Here is a 13,743-nt window from a genome sequence, read left to right as displayed (position 1 = left end):
ACAAGACATGATGGACTATGTCACCCAAAAGTGTCAGGAGGCAGTAAACAGGTTAATCCCGACCCGACAGGAAAAAAACTGAGAAGCAAAAGAAGAATCCGTGGTATAATAGGGAATGTATGGAAGCAAAGGAACTGAACAAAAGGGCGTGGAGAAACTTCCATAATAACAAAACACCAGAAAGTAGAGAGAGATACCAGAGAACCAGGAACTAGTATATTAGTGTGAGAAGAGCAGCTGAGAAAAGGGATGAAAATGATATAGCTAATAAAGCCAAGTCCGAACCAAAACTACTACACAGTCACATCAGGAGGAAAACGGCAGTGAAGGAACATGTGATGAAACTTAGAACGGGTGAGGACAGGTACACAGAGAATGACAAAGAGGTGTATGAGGAGCATCAAGAGGTTCCAGGAGGTCTTTACAACAGAACAAGTAGAGGTCACGGTGCTAGGAGAGGTGGCAGCAAACAAGGCGACCTTGGAAGGGTTCGAATTTACAAGAGAAGAGGTCAAGAGGCACCTATTGGAGCTGGATGTGAGAAAGGCTGTTGGGCCATACGGAGTCTCACCATGGGTAGTGAAAGACTGCGCAGGAGCACTTTGTTTGCCACTCTCAATAGTGTACAGTAGGTCACTGGAAGCGGGAGACATACCAGAAATATGCAAAACGGCTAATGTAGTCCCAATATACAAAAAGGGTGACAGACAAGAGGCACTGAACTACAGGCCAGTGTCCTTAACTTGTATACCATGCAAGGTGATGGAGAAGATTGTGAGAAAAAACCTAGTAACACATCTGGAGAGAAGAGACTTCGTGACAACCCATCAACATGAGTTCAGGGAGGGTAAATCTTAATAGAATTTACCTTAATAACCTTACAGGCTTAATAGAATTCTACGATCAAGTGACAAAGATTAAGCAAGAAAGAGAAGAATGGGCGGACTCCATTTTTTTGGACTGTCAGAAAGCCTTTGACACAGTACCCCATAAAAGGTTGATGTATAAGCTGGAGAAACAGGCAGGAGTAACTGGTAGGGCGCTCCAGTGGATAAGGGAGTACCTAAGCAATAGGAAGGAGAGAGTTACAGTGAGGGGTGAGACCTCAGATTGGCGTGAAGTCACCAGTGGAGTCCCACTGGGATCTGTACTCGGACCTATCCTGTTTCTGATATACGTAAATGATCTCCCAGAGGGTAAACTCATTCCTCTCAATGTTTGCTGACGACGCCAAAATTATGAGAAGGATTAAGCCAGAGGAGGATAACTTGAGGCTTCAAGAAGACCTGGACAAGCTGCAGGAATGGTCGAACAAATGGTTGTTAGAGTTTAACCCAAGCAAATGTAATGTAATGAAGATAGGGGTAAGAAGCAGGAGACCAGATACAAAGTATCATTTGGGAGACGAAATACTTCAGGAGTCTGAGAGAGAGAAAGACTTGGGGGTTGATATCACGCCAGACCTGTCCCCTGAAGCTCATATCAAGAGGATAACATCAGCAGCATGTGCCAGGTTGGCTAACATAAGAACGGCATTTATAAACTTGTGTAAGGAATCTTTCAGAACATTATGTACCACATATGTCAGACCAATCCTGGAGTATGCGGCTCCAGCATGGAGCCCATATCTAGTCAAGGATAAGTACACACGCACGGTTACCCCCACACGTACGGTCACCCCCACACGTACGGTCACCCCCACACGTACTGTCACCCCCACACGTACTGTCACCCCCACACGTACTGTCACCCCACACGTACGGTCACCCCCACACGTACGGTCACCCCACACGTACTGTCACCCCCACACGTACTGTCACCCCCACACGTACGGTCACCCCCACACGTACTGTCACCCCCACACGTACTGTCACCCCCACACGTACTCTCACCCCCACACGTACTGTCACCCCCACACGTACTGTCACCCTCACAATTCCTCGCACCCCCACACGTACTCTCACCCCCACAGGTACTGTCACCCCCACACGTACTCTCACCCCCACACGTACTGTCACCCCCACACGTACTCTCACCCCACTCGTACTGTCACCCCCCACACGTACTCTCACCCCCACATGTACTGTCACCCCCACACGTACTGTCACCCCCACAATTCCTCGCACCCCACACGTACTCTCACCCTCACACGTACGGTCACCCCCACACGTACAGTCACCCCCACACGTACTGTCACCCCCACATGTACTCTCACCCCCACACGTACTCTCACCCCCACACGTACTGTCACCCCCACACGTACTCTCACCCCCACACATACTGTCACCCCCACACGTAATCTCACCCCCCACGTACTCTCACCCCCACACGTACTCTCACCCCCACACGTACTCTCACCCCCACACGTATTGTCACCCCCACACGTACTCTCACCCCCACACGTACTCTCACCCCCACACGTACTGTCACCTCCAAACAAACTGTCACCCCCACACGTACTCTCACCCCCACACGTACTGTCACCCCCACACGTACTCTCACCCCCCACACGTACTCTCACCCCCACACGTACTGTCACCCCCACACATACTGTCACCCCCACACGTACTCTCACCCCCACACATACTGTCACCCCCACACGTACTCTCACCCCCACACGTACTCTCACCCCCACACGTACTCTCACCCCCCACACGTACTCTCACCCCCACACGTACTGTCACCCCCACACATACTGTCACCCCCACACGTACTCTCACCCCCACACATACTGTCACCCCCACACGTACTCTCACCCCCACACGTACTGTCACCCCCACACGTACTCTCTCCCCTACATGTCCTATCACAACCCCCACTTCTCTTCTCACCTTCTCAGGGTGAGAAGAGAAGCAGAGAAAAGTTATGAAAATGATATAGCAAACAAAGCCAAGACCGAACCAAAGCTACTCCACAGTCACATCAGAAGGAAAACAAAAGTGTAAGAACAGGTATTGAAACTTCGAACAGGCGAGGACAGGTATACAGAGAATGACAAAGAGGTGTGTGATGAACTCAACAAAAGGTTCCAGGAGGTCTTCACAATAGAACAAGGTAAGGTCACTGTGCTAGGAGAAAGGGAGGTAAACCAGGCGGCCTTGGAAGGGTTCGAAATTACGAGAGAGGATGTCAAGTGACACCTGCTGGAGCTGGATGTTAGAAAGGCTGTTGGTCCAGATGGGTTTTCGCCATGGGTACTGAAAGAGTGTGTAGAGCCACTTTGCTTGCCACTCTCCATAGTGTATAGTAAGTCACTGGAGACAAGAGACCTACCAGAAATATGGAAGACGCCGAATGTGGTCCCAAATATACAAAAAGGGCGACAGGCAAGAGGCACTGAACTGCAGGCCAGTGTCCTTGACTTGTATACCATGCAAGGTGAAGGAGAAGATCGTGAGAAAAAAACCTAGTAACACATCTCGAGAGAAGGGACTTCGTGACAAATCGCCAACATGAATTCTACGACCAGGTGACAAAGATTAAGCAACAAAGAGAAGGCTGGGCGGACTGCATTTTCTTGGATTGTCGGAAAGCCTTTGACACGGTCCCACATAAGAAGCAGGTATATAAGCTGCAGAGACAGGCAGGTGTAGCTGGTAAGGTGCTACAGTGGATAAATGAGTACTTAAGCAATTGGAAGTAGAGAGTTACGGTGAGGGGTGAGATCTCAGATTGGCGTGAAGTCACCAGTGGAGTCCCACAGGGCTCCGTACTCGGTCCTATATTGTTTCTAATATATAGATCTCCCGGAGGGTATAGACTCATTCCTCTCAATGTTTGCTGACAATGCCAAAATTATGAGAAGCATTAGGACAGAGGAGGACAGCTTGAGGCTTCAAGAAGACCTAGACAAGCTGAAGGAATGGTCGAACAAATAGTTGTTAGAGTTTAACCCAACCAAATGTAATGTAATGAAGATAGGTGTAGGGAGCAGGAGGCCATATACTAGGTATCATTTGGGAGATGAAATTCTTCAAGAGACAGAGAGAGAAAGACCTGGGAGTTGATATCACGCCAGACCTGTCCCCTGCAGCCCATATCAAGAGGATAACATCAGCGGCATATGCCAGGTTGGCCAACATAAGAACGGCATTTAGAAACTTGTGTAAGGAATCATTCAGAACTTTGTATACCACCTATGTCAGACCAATCCTGGAGTATGCAGCCCCAGCATGGAGTCCATATCTAGTCAAGGATAAGACTAAACTGGAAAAGGTTCAAAGGTTTGCCACCAGACTAGTACCCGAGCTGAGAGGCATGATCTACGAGGAGAGACTACGGGAATTAAACCTCACGTTGCTGGAAGACAGGAGAATTAGGGGGAACATGATCACCACGTACACGATTCTCCGATGAATTGACAGGGTAGATAAAGACAGACTATTTAACACAAGGGGCACACGCACTAGGGGACACAGGTGGAAATTGAGTGCCCAAATGAGCCATACAGACGTTAGAAAGAATTTTTTTGTGTCAGAGTAGTAGACAAATAGAATGCATTAGGAAGTGATGTGGTGGAGGCTGACTCCATACACAGTTTCAAGTGTAGATATGATAGAGCCCAATAGGCTCAGGAACCTATACACCTGTTAATTGACAGTTGAGAGGCGGGAGCCAGGAGCCAGAGTTCAACACCCGCAAGCACAAATAGGTGAGTACACTCTGTTCACACGCACACGTACACACCCTGCTCACACGCACACACCCTGCTCACACGCACACACCCTGCTCACACGCACACACCCTGCTCTCACACACACGTACACACCCTGCTCACACGCACACACCCTGCTCACACGCACACACCCTGCTCTCACACACACGTACACACCCTGCTCACACGCACACACCCTGCTCACACGCACACACCCTGCTCTCACACACACGTACACACCCTGCTCACACGCACACACCCTGCTCACACGCACACACCCTGCTCACATACACACACCCTGCTCTCACACACACGTACACACCCTGCTCACACGCACACACCCTGCTCTCACACACACGTACACACCCTGCTCACACGTACACACCCTGCTCACACGCACACACCCTGCTCACACGCACACACCCCTCCTCTCACACACACGTACACACCCTGCTCACACGTACACACCCTGCTCACACGCACACACCCTGCTCACACGCACACACCCTGCTCTCACACACACGTACACACCCTGCTCACACGCACACACCCTGCTCTCACACACACGTACACACCCTGCTCACACGTACACACCCTGCTCACACGTACACACCCTGCTCACACGTACAATAACACACGCTGCTCACACGCACACGTACACACCCTGCTCACACGCACACGTACACACCCTGCTCACACGCACACGTACACACCCTGCTCACACGCACACGTACACACCCTGCTCACACGTACACACCCTGCTCACACGTACAATAACACACGCTGCTCACACGCACACGAACACATGCTGCTCACACGCACACGTACACAACCGGCTCACACGTACATATACACACCCTGCTCACATGCACACGTACACACCCTGCTCACATGCACACGTTCACACCCTGCTCACACGCACACGTACACACGATGCTCACTTGCACACGTACACACGGTGCTCGCACGTACACACGCTGCTCACACGCACACGTACACACCCGGCTCACACGCACACGTACACACGATGCTCACACGCACACGTACACACGATGCTCACACGCACACACCCTGCTCACACGCACACGTACACACCCGGATGGGGTATCCAATAAAGCAGAAGAGATAAAAGAAAGAGTAAGTGTGACAAACCCAGACATAGTGGCAATAGTGGAAACTAAAATAAATGGCATGATCTCGGACGCAATCTTTCCAGAGGGGTACCAGGTGATAAGAAAAGAAAGGACACAGAGACTGGGAGGAGGAGTGGCACTCCTAATAAAGCAGAAATAGATGTTTGATGAGCTGGAAAATCCGGGTACCAATGAAAGCACGAACTCCAAACATAGAACTCTGACAGTGGCTGGGAAGAAGATTGTAATATTGATACTCTACAATCCCCCCACCACACAGTAGAAGGCCCAGGCAGGAGTATGAGGACAGCAACAAGGCGTGTATAGATGAACTGCAGAGGGCAGCAACTATAGCGCATAGAATGAGAGCGAAGCTGCTGGTCATGGGGGACCTAAATCATGGAGAGATAGATTGGGAAACGAAGAATCCCCATGGCGGGGAGGAGACTTGGGGAGCGAAGCTAGTAGACGTTATTGACAGGAATTTCCTAACACAGCATGTGAAGGAAGACACTAGGGAAAGAGGAGGGGATACGCCCAGCCTATTAGACCTCGTTTTCACCCAGAATGTAGAAGACATCGAGCATTTTGAACATAAAATACCACTAGGAGCCAGTGACCATTGTGTCCTAGTCTTTGACTACATGATGGAGCTTAAAATTGTGACCAAAGGACAAGAGGTCCGAGTAAGGAGACTTGATTACAGAAGAGGGGACTACAGAAGGATAAGGGACTACTTGGGAGAAGTGCAGTGGGAGGAAGAAATTAGAGGAAAAACAGTGCAAGATATGATGAACCAAGTCATATGGAAATGCAAGGAAGTGGAAGAGATTTATTCCAACAATAAAGGAAAAAAGCAGGAGGGAATATAATAACCCATGGTTTAATAGACAGTGTCAGGAAGCAAAAGTGAGAAGCAGGAGGGAGTGGAGGAAGTACAGAAGACAAAGGACAGAGGACAACAGGATTAGATGTAACAGAGCTAGGAACGATTACATTAACATAAGACGAGTGTCGGAAAGAAATTATGAGAATGATATTGCAATCAAAGCGAAAAAGCAACCTAAATTACTACACAGCCAAATAAGAAGGAAGATGTCGGTAAATGACCAAGTGACAAGACTGAGGAAAACAGAAGGGGCATATACAGAAAGCGACAAGGAAATCTGTGAGGTACTGAATGCAAGTTTCCATGGAGTGTTCACAACCGAGCCTGAGCAGCTTCCATTGTTAGAAGAGATTACCATAGATGAAAGACTATCAGATATAGAGGTGACAGCAGAGGAGGTAATGAAACAGTTGACAACACTGGATGCAACTAAAGCGGTTGGACCAGACAAAGTATCACCGTGGATACTAAAAGAGGCAGTGCAGGCTCTCAGTGTGCCTCTGGCAATGATCTTTAATGAGTCACTTATGTCGGGAGAATTGCCCAGTTGTTGGAAGGAGGCAAATGTCGTACCGATTTTCAAGAAAGGTGATAGGGAGCAGGCACTTAACTACAGACCTGTATCACTGACAAGCATCCCCTGCAAAATACATGAAAGAATAATTAGGCTAAGATTTGTTGAGCACCTGGAGAGCATTGGGTTTGTAAACAAGCACCAACATGGGTTCTGGACAGGGAAATCATGCCTAACAAACCTTTTAGAATTCTATGACAAAGTAACAAGGATAAGGCAGGACAGAGAAGGCTGGGCAGACTGCATATTTCTTGACAGCCCAAAGGCCTTTGATACAGTACTGCACATGAGACTTCTTTACAAACTTGAGAGGCAGGCAAGAGTAAGCGGAAAGGCCCTAGCATGGGTAGGGAACTACCTAACAGGAAGGAGCCAGAGGGTAATGGTAAGGTGCGAAAAGTCGGACTGGCGAACAGTAACGAGTGAAGTACCTCAAGGATCGGTGCTGGGCCCAATCCTCTTTCTAATTTACGTAAATGATATGTTTACAGGAGTGGAATCATACATGTCAATGTTTGCGGATGACGCAAAATTAATGAGAAGAGTTGTGACAGATGAGGATTGTAGGATCCTCCAAGAGGACTTAAACAGGTTGCAGAGATGGTCAAGGAAATGGCTACTGGAGTTCAACACGAGTAAATGTAAAGTTATGGAAATGGGATCAGGTGATAGACGACCAAAAGGACAGTACACAATGAAGGGGAACTGCCTACCTGTAACGATTTGAGAAAGAGACCTGGGAGTAGATGTGACACCTAATCTAACTCCTGAGCCACATATAAATAGGATAACGACAACAGCGTACTCTACACTGGCGAAAATTAGAACTTCATTCAGAAACCTAAGTGAGGAGGCTTTTAGGGCGCTTTACACTGCCTACGTGAGACCAGTCTTAGAGTATGCCGCGCCATCATGGAGCCCCCACCTGAAGAAACACATAAGGAAACTAGAGAAGGTTCAGAGGTTTGCGACGAGGCTTGTCCCAGAGTTACGAGAGATGGGATATGAAGAACGTCTGAGGGAACTGAACCTTATGACACTAGAGAAAAGAAGGGAGAGAGGAGATATGATAGGAACATATAAAATACTCAGGGGAATTGACAAAGTGGAAATAGATGAAATGTTCACACGTAATAATAACAGAACGAGGGGACATGGGTGGAAACTGGAAACTCAGATGAGTCACAGAGATGTTAGGAAGTTTTCTTTTAGCGTGAGAGTAGTGGGAAAATGGAATGCACTTCAGGAACAGGTTGTGGAAGCAAACTCTATTCATAATTTTAAAATTAGGTATGATAGGGAAATGGGACAGGAGTCATTGCTTTAAACAACCGATGGCTAGAAAGGCGGGATCCAAGAGCCAAGCTCGATCCTGCAAGCTCAAATAGGTGACTACACCCGGCTCACACGCACATGTACACACGGTGCTCACACGTACACACCCTGCTCACTCGCACACGTACACACCCTGCTCACTCGTACACGTACACACCCTGCTCACACGCACACGTACACACTTTGCTCACACGCACACGTACACACCCTGCTCACTCACACACGTACACACCCAGTCACACGCACATGTACACACAGTGCTCACACGCACATGTACACACGCTGCTCACACGCACACGTTCACACCCTGCTCACACGCACACGTGCACACGATGCTCACACGCACACGTACACACCCTGCTCACACACACACGCACACACCCGGCTCACACGTACACACTTTGCTCACACGCACACGTACACACCCTGCTCACTCACACACCTACACACGATGCTCACACGCACACGTACACACGGTGCTCACAAGCACACGTACATACGATGCTCACATGCACACATACACACCCTGCTCACACGCACACGTACACACGATGCTCACACGCACACGTACACACTCTGCTCACACGCAAACGTACACACCCTGCTCACACGCACACACGATGCTCACACGCACACGTACACACCCTACTCACACGCACACATACACACCCTGCTCACATGCACACACGATGCTCACACGCACACGTACACACGCTGCTCACACGCACACATACACACCCGGCTCACACGCACACGAACACACGGTGCTCACACGCACACGTACACACGGTGCTCACACGCACACATACACACCCTGCTCACATGCACACACGATGCTCACACGCACACGTACACACGCTGCTCACACGCACACATACACACCCGGCTCACACGCACACGTACACACGGTGCTCACACGCACACGTACACACGGTGCTCACACGCACACATACACACCCTGCTCACATGCACACACGATGCTCACACGCACACGTACACACGGTGCTAACACGCACACATACACACCCTGCTCACACGCACACATACACACCCTGCTCACACGCACACATACACACCCTGCTCACACGCACACATACACACCCGGCTCACACGCACACGTACACACCCTGCTCACACGCACACGTACACACGGTGCTCACACGCACACGTACACACCCTGCTCACACGCACACATACACACCCGGCTCACACGCACACGTACACACCCTGCTCACACGCACACGTACACACGGTGCTCACACGCACACATACACACCCTGCTCACACGCACACATACACACCCGGCTCACACGCACACGTACACACCCTGCTCACACGCACACGTACACACGGTGCTCACACGCACACATACACACCCTGCTCACACGCACACGTACACACGGTGCTCACACGCACACGTACACACCCGGCTCACACGCACACGTACACACGGTGCTCACACGCACACGTACACACGGTGCTCACACGCACACGTACACACGGTGCTCACACGCACACATACACACCCTGCTCACACGCACACATACACACCCGGCTCACACGCACACGTACACACGGTGCTCACACGCACACGTACACACGGTGCTCACACGCACACATACACACCCTGCTCACACGCACACATACACACCCTGCTCACACGCACACGTACACACGGTGCTCACACGCACACGTACACACGGTGCTCACACGCACACGTACACACGGTGCTCACACGCACACGTGCACACGGTGCTCACACGCACTTGCTGGGTGAACTCGCCTCCACAAGCTGTGGTAAATCCTGCTTCAACAAAAAATCATATTTTCCAGATTTCCTGAGATGATTATGAGTGAGTGTGAGACTGTGAGCGCTTCTTGAAAACCAAGAGAACATTACAGTGTATAGGAGGCCCAGGCACCCTGGGAGGGCCAGGGTGCCTGGGAGGCCCAGGCACCCTGGGAGGGCCAGGCACCCTGGGAGTCCTAGCCACCCTGGGAGGCCCAGCCACCCTGGGAGGCCCAGCCACCCTGGGAGGCCCAGCCACCCTGGGAGGCCCAGCCACCCTGGGAGTCCTAGCCACCCTGGGAGTCCTAGCCACCCTGGGAGTCCTAGCCACCCTGGGAGGGCCAGGCACCCTGGTAGGCCCAGCCACCCTGGGAGTCCTAGCCACCCTGGGAGGGCCAGGCACCCTGGGAGGCCCTGGCACCCTGGGAGACCCAGGCACCCTGGGAGGGCCAGTCACCCTGGGAGGGCCAGGCACCCTCGGAGGCCCAGGCTCCCAGGAAAAACAGAACCTCACCAAATTGGCGTAATTAACTGTTCTTGTATTGCAGTTAGCAATAGTAATTGAAGGTGTTCGGTCAAGGTGAGTTTATCTCACCTCTTCCTCACAGAAGCAGGAGGCTGGGCAGGGAGACGCCCCTGCATCCTCGCCGGGGTCACTGCGCACCTCCACACTGCCCTCCACGCTGACGTCTCCTGCCAGCTCCTCCATGACGGCTCCGTCCTCCTGATGGTCCCCTGGAGATGGCGCGATGGTTGTTGCCATCACACACACCCACACCGCCACCTGCAAGTGTTGACTCGTCAGTCACCACCACCACAACAATAACATCCAACACAACAAGTGTGGAAAATTTCCACCAAAAGTACAGTATAACACATCTGAGTAACATGGTCTATGTTACATGATCAAGGCTACTATTTATAGAACAAGGCAAGCTCTCCCAAGACTGTGTCAGGTCAGAATATTTCCACCAGTTAGAGCCCACACCATGCCAGGGAAGCATCTGTATTGCTTCCATGCCAGGATATGTAATTACATCTAATAGCTATAAGCATATCATAGTAATACTCTAAAATAAATACGTATACACAATAAATAATTGTTAAACCATATATGTTTGTTTAATGATAGTATACATTAATCCTTAAATCAGGTCGGGTAACTATAGCCGCCTTGGGGTGGATTCCCCTTGTGTCCAGACGCTGCAGCGACAGTAAACAACACTCCATCACCACATATATTATATATCACCACATATAGGCCTGGATGTTTGTTGTCATGTGTATTCATGCTGCTTGCATGTCGTCGTTTATTTTGCCTTTGTTTTCTTGACAGCTTTCTTTGCCTTGGGTGGTTTGGGAGATTTTGAAGCTCTCTTTATATTGGGCTTTTTGTTCCCAAGAACACACCTCGGATGGACTCCTGGTTCAACCTTGAGGCCGAGCGGACGTCTGTACACCTCCTCCGCCTGGAAGCCGCCTGATCACCTCTTGTTTTCGCGTTTTGGCTTCGCTACGGCCATTTGGTATCCCTTTTCAGCGGTCCGCTTGTACGACGCCAGGCGCACATATCGCCTTGGGTCACAGGATTGTTGATAGATTTCTTTTTGACGTGTACTGGTGGTTCTCCCGGCGAGGTGACGGTGTTCGGGGGCTATCTTGGCCTAGAGGTGCCGGGGGATGGCGGGTCTTGGTGGGCTCCTAGTGTGCCTTCAGTCGTGGTGGGCGGCCGGCTTCTGCTCTGCCGGGGGACACTGGATGACTTTTTGCGTTTTAGTTGGTGGCCGAATTTTGGTTTTCCTACCTGGTGTTCTCTGTGTGGAGCGGGGCCGGTGCTTGTCACCCTGAGGGACTCCTGGAGCTCCCCAATCATCTGCCTGACTGCGTTTATTTGCCGTATGGCATATTAGTTTCTAGTGATTGGCGTCACTCGTTTTGCGATTTGGCTTGGCGTTCCACCTCTCCAGGCTTCGCGATTCACCCTTAACGGGTACGCCGGGGGGGCATCCGATCCCACGATCGTCGTCGCCCCTAAATCAACAACAACAACACACCTCGGATGGGACTCCTGGTTCAACCTTGACGACGAGCGGACATCTGGACACCACCTCTGCCTGGGAGCCCCGGGTTCACGTCCTGTTTTGGTGATTTGGCTTTGCTACTGCCGTTTGGCATCCCTATTGAACGGTCCGGTTGTACGACGCCTGGCGCACATATCGCCTTGGGTCACGTGTTCTGGTTGGTTCTGCGTGCGGGGTGGTGGGCGCCCGGCTTCTGCTCTACTGGGATGACTTTTACGTTTTAGTTGGGGTGAAGTTTTGCTACCCAGTGTTCTCTGTGGAGGGTGGGACCGGTGCTTGACCCCCTGAGGGACTCTTGGGACTCCCTAATTATCTGCCTGTCTCCGTTTCTTTGCCGCGATGAATATTAGGTGGTGTGTGTGTCCAGTGCTACACCCACTGTCCCAGGGTGTGTGTGTGTCCAGTGCTACACCCACTGTCCCAGGGTGTGTGTGTCCAGTACTACACCCACTGTCCCAGGGCGTGTGTGTGTGTCCAGTACTACACCCACTGTCCCAGGGTGTGTGTGTCCAGTGCTACACCCACTGTCCCAGGGTGTGTGTGTCCAGTACTACACCCACTGTCCCAGGGCGTGTGTGTGTGTCCAGTACTACACCCACTGTCCCAGGGTGTGTGTGTCCAGTGCTACACCCACTGTCCCAGGTGGTGTGTGTCCAGTACTACACCCACTGTCGCAGGGTGTGTGTCCAGTACAACACCCAATGTCCCAGGGTGTGTGTGTCCAGTACTACACCCATTGTCCCAGGGTGTGTGTGTGTCCAGTCCTACACCCACTGTCCCAGGTGGTGTGTGTCCAGTACTACACCCACTGTCGCAGGTGGTGTGTGTGTCCAGTCCTACACCTACTGTGCCAGGGTGTGTGTGTCCAGTACTACACCCATTGTCCCAGGGTGTGTGTGTCCAGTACGACACCCACTGTCCCAGGTGATGTGTGTCCAGTACTACACCCACTGTCGCAGGTGGTGTGTGTGTACAGTACTACACCCACTGCCCCAGGGTGTGTGTGTCCAATACTACACCCACTGTCCCAGGGTGTGTCAAGTACTACACCCATTGTCCCAGGGTGTGTGTGTGTCCAGTGCAACACCCACGGTCCCAGGGTGTGTCCAGTACTACACCCACTGTCGCAGGTGGTGTGTGTCAAGTACTATACACCCACGGTCCCAGGGTGTGTGTGTCCAGTACTACACCCACTGTCCCAGGGTGTGTCCAGTACTACACCCACTGTCCCAGGTGGTGTGTGTCCAGTACTACACCCACTGTCCCAGGGTGTGTGTGTCCAGTACTA

General features: G+C 51.2%; 1 protein-coding gene across 1 annotated transcript in view; it reads right to left on the bottom strand.

Annotated features, from left to right (window-relative positions):
* LOC123770989 (uncharacterized) overlaps window positions 1-13,743 on the bottom strand; it is a 184,639-nt gene that overhangs the window by 28,566 nt on the left and 142,330 nt on the right. The window contains exon 2 of the mRNA XM_045763163.2: window positions 10,970-11,158. Within this exon, the coding sequence (XP_045619119.2) occupies window positions 10,970-11,158 (189 nt within the window). The remainder of the gene's footprint in view (window positions 1-10,969; window positions 11,159-13,743) is intronic.

This window comes from Procambarus clarkii, chromosome 65, assembly GCF_040958095.1.
Source record: "Procambarus clarkii isolate CNS0578487 chromosome 65, FALCON_Pclarkii_2.0, whole genome shotgun sequence".
NCBI classification, from domain to species: domain Eukaryota; kingdom Metazoa; phylum Arthropoda; class Malacostraca; order Decapoda; family Cambaridae; genus Procambarus; species Procambarus clarkii.
This window is presented reverse-complemented; position numbering and strand designations above follow the sequence as displayed.